Raw genomic sequence first — 5,626 nt, 5'->3', positions numbered from 1 at the left:
GATTTTGACAGAAAACCATGGGCTATGTCCAATTCAATCCCGGATCTGGTAATATTTTTCTCAATTCCACCCGCAAAATCCGTGGTCAATACCACATTTGGAAAGAATCCTGAATCAAATATAAGAACAGTTCTTCCCTGTCACCCAAAATTCCCTTTGACATGTCAAAGCTTTTAGATTTTTATGATTCCATTTCCACTCTTGTTTACAAAACTAGTTGTTTAAACAGGAAAATGGTGGGCGCGCTTCCCTCTGTTCTGCGCTGCCATTTTCATCCATTGTTTTGCCTGAGGCGTGTATGGATATTGAATCGCCACGATGCATATGCCTCGATTGAAAAGTAAACGATTGTGTTTTTATTGCGATCTTTGTTTAGATAAAGTCACGAGAGTATTAAATAAGGAAGTGCTTACCTGATAAACTGGAGGCCCAAAGTCCCTGGAAATTCAACAGCCCCCTGTTTCTCCACCGCCTCATTCTGCTCATTAAATATCCTCTCAGCAGATTGTAAATAGTTAAAGATCGTACGATCTGGTCTGGTTGTAAGGAAAAGATGAGAAATTTAAGCGCAGTGCAGAGGCTTTATGATACGTGTATGGAGATTCTGTCGCCTGAGGAAGTTGTGCCTCCTCCCTCGCAAATTCACAGATTGAAGGCGGTTCTCGGTATGTTATTTACAAAATTCTTGCTCCTCGCTTTAGCCGGCTTTTCCTTTGTAAACTTTTCATTTTGAAGGCGGTTCTCGGTATCTTACTTATAAATTCTTGCTCCTGGCTTTTCCTTAGTGAAATTTTCGGTTCTCGGTATTTTATTTATAAATTCTTGCTTCTGGCTTCAGATCTGTTTTCTTCATTGCTTTCCTTTATGAATCAACATATGGAGGGCTTGTCCGTTGTATATTTCCAATGAGCAGGGCTTCCATATCATTTTTTTCGGTGGAATGAGTTTGATTCCATAGATTTTGACTATTCGCTATAATGTTCTGTCTCTGAATACTGTTATAAACAAATCAGTTTGTCGAACTTTGATCCACTAGTTGAATTCAAATTCAAAAGTTTAACTTCGAACTTCGATCCAAAAATTGAATTTCAAACTTCGATCCGAAGATTCGACCTAGCTCAATCATCTTACCAGACAAAAATATCAAATCTTCAACTTTTAAAAACTAAGTTTAAGAAATTCACATGATTGTGAAACCAAAAATTATATGATATGATATGTCTTAAGTTTTTTTTTTATTATCGGTAAACGGCCGAAGCCTAAATTAATTATACCTCTCACATGAGAGGCTTGCAAGTTACCATTGCGTTGTAGGCTTTTGCCTATATGATAGTCATAAGTTGGTCAATAGGTGTAACTCTCTTTTTATACCTCTTTTATACTTTAACACTATTTTACATTCACCACACTTATATCTAATTTACACATTCGACGTATTTTGAAAAATGTTTAAATAGATCTATTCAACAAGTAATGGTGCCAAGCATTCAATAATAAAAAATAAGACTTTAATAAAATTTTGATTTTTTCCAATTTACATTGAAAATCATACTTTCTATAATATTTAAGAGAAGACCCAAAAATATTTATATCATGAATTATCAAATGTCAAAATTAATAATTTATTTGTTTAAAAAAAAAATATCAATATTAATTATCTGCCTCTATAGGTTATTTTGAATTAAAACAATAGAAAAGTTGGGGATTCAAACACCTTTTGAATTTCTCATTATTACAAAATAAGAAATAAAAAATAGAGTGACACATTAATCGAAGAACTACTCAGAATTTCGAGAATGAATATATTATTCAGTGTTTTATTATACTTACTAGTACCTATCAGAGTCAAACTTCGATTCTCCCCCATTTCTGAATGCAAACTATAGTTCGTAGGCCCAGCCGTTCTTATGTAACAAACAAAGCAAATTTCTGGCGTTTTAACAGATTGATAAGTAGCAGGCAGGTCACACGTTAGATTCACGACAATATGCCATGTTGTTAGCAGGCAGGTCACGGGTTCGAATCACGAAGTGTTCTTCAGTCACGGAAATTTAATTCTAAGGGTGGCCGAGGTGGCCGAGCTAGCCTGGCACCACACTCTTATCCATCACAGTAAAAATAAGTTAATACTCACTATTTAGCATTTTAAAGTTTAATACTCACTATTTAACATTTTTAAGTTTAAGAATCAGATCTTAGTGTCTGATGTTTAAGGTCTATGTTTAAGCTATCAGACCTTAGTTTGTGATGTCCATCGGACCTGACACCTTATTACTCCTTCCACTAAAAATCAGTTCTTTTTAGATTGACTTGACATTGGAAGCTATGGTGTCCTAATGGCCGTGGATAAATGCCTCAATTTATTTATGGATAGTTTTTCACTATTGAAGCATGATTTGAGGATAATCTGAGGAGACTATAAGCAAACAAGATTGTGTTTTCTTATTGCTTGTTACGCTTTACTTCCGAAATAATTAAACTCAGTTTTGTCTACTATGAATGAAATTGCAGATACAATAAAGCCTGTAGATGTTGGGCTTGATGAGAATGAAATAGTGAGAGCAGATGATGAAGAAGAGAGAGGGAGCTGCACATATATGGGCACACTCAAGAGGCGAAGACTGACAAGCAATACGGCAGTTGTAACCTCTCCACAATCTCTTCGTTCTTCCAGTGTCACATATGTGCACGTTCATGAATGTGACAGTTTCTCGGTAAATACAAGCTACTCACATCTTTTATGCATTGATTTTAAGTGGGTTCATTCTCTGAAATGTGTATTCTGTTGAAATGCAGATTGGCATATTTTGTCTGCCAAAATCAGCAGTAATTCCATTGCATGACCACCCTGGGATGACGGTGTTTAGCAAGGTCTTATATGGCTCAATGCACGTTTCAGCATATGATTGGCATGATCAACATCAACACACACAGCATTGTAAGTACTTACAGTTTCTGTTTTGCTTATGTACTTAACATGCGAGATACCACACAAATGTTAAAGAAGCGTTCCAGATGTGTTGTAGTCAATACACCAGCTGTTGCTATTCAGATGTCTTGTAGTCAATACACTAATCACACTTGCCACTCTTTTTATTCTGAATCACACTTTTTATTCAGATTCAGATGTGTTGTAGTCATTACACCAATCTCCCATTCCAATCAGTTTATTTAGATGTGTTGTTGTCGAATACACCACTGTGCTTGTCAATATTCCAGTTGCACTACTTCGTTGCTCTCTACCCAAGTGTTGTGTTATTCAGATATGTTCTAGGTAGTACACCAATGTTGTAGTCAATGGATATTGGCTAAATAGCAAACTAAAACATACAATATAAAAAGAAGTTTGAAAAAATAAATTAAGTGTTTGTTTTGGTAAGGTTTAAGTTTTACTTTTGGTTTGTTATTTAGATGTTGCTTAGTCAATATATTAGTGGCACTATCTAGATGTGCCACCTAAGTGTGTTGTAATCAATTCACCAGTTGTGCCATCAAAATGTAGATTGTAGTTGTACTATTCATTCATACATTGTCCTTATCAATACACTAATTGTACTGCCTAGGTGTGTTGTAGTCAATACACAAGTGTCATAATCCAGTTGCAGTTTATCCAAGGCTTTGTAGTGAATGTGCCAATTGTGCTCCCAAGGTGTATTGATTTCAATACATGAGTCACACTACTCAGTCGTGGTCTAGCCAAATGTATTGTAGTCAATACATCTATTACACAACCCAAGAGTGTGTGTTGTAGTAATACACTAACTACACTACCTAGGTGTATTGTAGTCAATACACAAGTTCCCATACTCAGCTGCACTTTATCTAAGTGTGTGGTATTCAATGTACTAGTTAGAATTGGGACTGCTTAAACATTACACATTAAGACTTGATTCCACTAAAAGTATTAAATAGTCAAAGTTGACTTACTTTTACCAAACTTAATTTTTTTCTTTATGCTTGATGTTTAAAGGTGGACATCATGACTATTAGAATGTATTATAGTCAATTCAACAATTGAACTACCCAGCTTCGCTCTACCAAGATGTGTTGTGATCAATACATTAGCTGAGTTGTAGTATCTAGCTACACTCTACCCAAATGTGGTTGAAGTATCTAGCTGCACTCTACCCAGACGTGCTCTAGTCAATACATGAACTCCATTACTCAAATGTGTTCTAGTTAATTTGTCAACTGTTCAAGGGGAGCCCAATTTTTTATATTAAAAATTCTAGTTCGTTACAAAGAAACACAAATTCTTATGTCAAGAGAATGTAGCAATGCTTTATTCTCTTTTACTATTTGTGTGCAGTTGGTGGAATGCAGTTGGCAAAGCTGAAGGTGGACACTATTTATAATGCATCTAGTGGGAGCACCGTGTTATATCCAGCAAGTGCAGGGAATATACATTGTTTCACAGCTCTAACATCATGCGCAGTGTTGGATATACTTTCTCCACCTTATGCAGATGGAGATCCCTCCTACTATAGACTCCGTCCTTATTTAGGCCTTTCTCTCAAAAGTAAGTTCCTTTTGTTTTTAATTGTCTTTCAAATTGTTGTCTCAGATTTAGTTTAATGATTTTACTGATGGTAGTTTTGTATATTTGGTTTCTATTTTTTTTTACAGTGAAAGACCATAAAGAGTATGAGGATTGTGTGTGGTTGGAGGAGATAGAGAGACCACGTAGTTTCAAGGTGAATGGACAAGCATACAGGGGCCCCATAATTGTTCAAGCTGTTTGACATCTAGTACTACTTCAATTGTATTATATGTGTCAATTACCAAAGTTATTTATTTGTGTTGAAATGAATATCGTGTACATATTCGAGGATCATTGCTGATGGTAATTAGACTGTAAGGTATATGTATTAAGCTTGAACTACTAGGGTTTGTTTGGTTGTAGGCATAAGGAATGGAGAATAGGAATGAATATTGGGAATAGGAGTGGCTACTCCAATAACAACTATTTTTTGGAATAGGTGTAAGCTCATTTTAGAGGTAAAATGAGAATATGTATTCCTATTCCCTATTCTAATTGACGAACATAAAACTTTTTCCAAATTTCCTATTTCTATTCCAGCAACTAGGCCAAACTGCTTTGACTTAATATGTCATACCATGTGAGATTAGACTTTGCCTAGATTGTACACTTTACCTAAATTGACTTAAAAATTTAGGTACAGTACACTCCTATCATCAAGTTCGATATTTTTTTTCTAATTTTTAAAAAAATATATTAAAATTCAACATGGATCGGCTTTTTAGGGCTTTTTGGGTCTGGATATAAGAAATAAGAAAAATGGTAAGATTGTTGGGATACAAGTCTAAAGCATAGGAGTACATTTATTTTATTAGGCATTCAATGTTATTTTCCACTCTACTTTAGTAAAATATTTCAATATAGTTCACTTGTAAGTTTCCTAATTTATCTTATAATATATATGTGTATAGTTACTAATATATATGTGCATATATATGTACATATATGTGCATATATGTGCATCTAAACATTATGAGATATAAAAATATATTTAGATAAAATAAAGATATATTTAATTGTGATTAAAATATTTTTGTAATTATTATTAAAAAAAAGATTAAAGTGTCTATATATATAATCAGATAA

General features: G+C 34.3%; 1 protein-coding gene across 1 annotated transcript; it reads left to right on the top strand.

The window, feature by feature from the left end:
* Positions 1-405: 405 nt before the first annotated feature.
* LOC149532604 (plant cysteine oxidase 4-like) lies at positions 406-5,061 on the top strand. Its single transcript, XM_089806775.1, has 5 exons — positions 406-665; positions 2,512-2,714; positions 2,797-2,938; positions 4,310-4,519; positions 4,627-5,061. Exons 1-5 carry the CDS (start codon positions 554-556, stop codon positions 4,740-4,742), a joined length of 783 nt encoding a protein of 260 aa, XP_089662901.1. The 5' UTR covers positions 406-553; the 3' UTR covers positions 4,743-5,061.
* Positions 5,062-5,626: the final 565 nt, after the last annotated feature.

Source organism: Cupressus sempervirens, chromosome 10 (assembly GCF_028749045.1).
Source record: "Cupressus sempervirens isolate cs-2001-9-10 chromosome 10, ASM2874904v1, whole genome shotgun sequence".
Taxonomy (NCBI): domain Eukaryota; kingdom Viridiplantae; phylum Streptophyta; class Pinopsida; order Cupressales; family Cupressaceae; genus Cupressus; species Cupressus sempervirens.
The sequence above is the reverse complement of the archived record's forward strand: the minus strand, read 5'-3'. Positions and strand labels throughout refer to the sequence as shown.

What these genes read in the sequence shown, in the direction of transcription:
- LOC149532604 (XM_089806775.1), top strand. Translation starts at nt 554, where the DNA reads ATGAGAAATTTAAGCGCAGTGCAGAGGCTTTATGATACGTGTATGGAG. An exon ending in CAGATTGAAGGCGGTTCTCG is followed by an intron (nt 666 to 2,511) that starts GTATGTTATTTA and finishes ATGAAATTGCAG; the next exon opens with ATACAATAAAGCCTGTAGAT. An exon ending in TTTAGGCCTTTCTCTCAAAA is followed by an intron (nt 4,520 to 4,626) that starts GTAAGTTCCTTT and finishes TTTTTTTTACAG; the next exon opens with TGAAAGACCATAAAGAGTAT.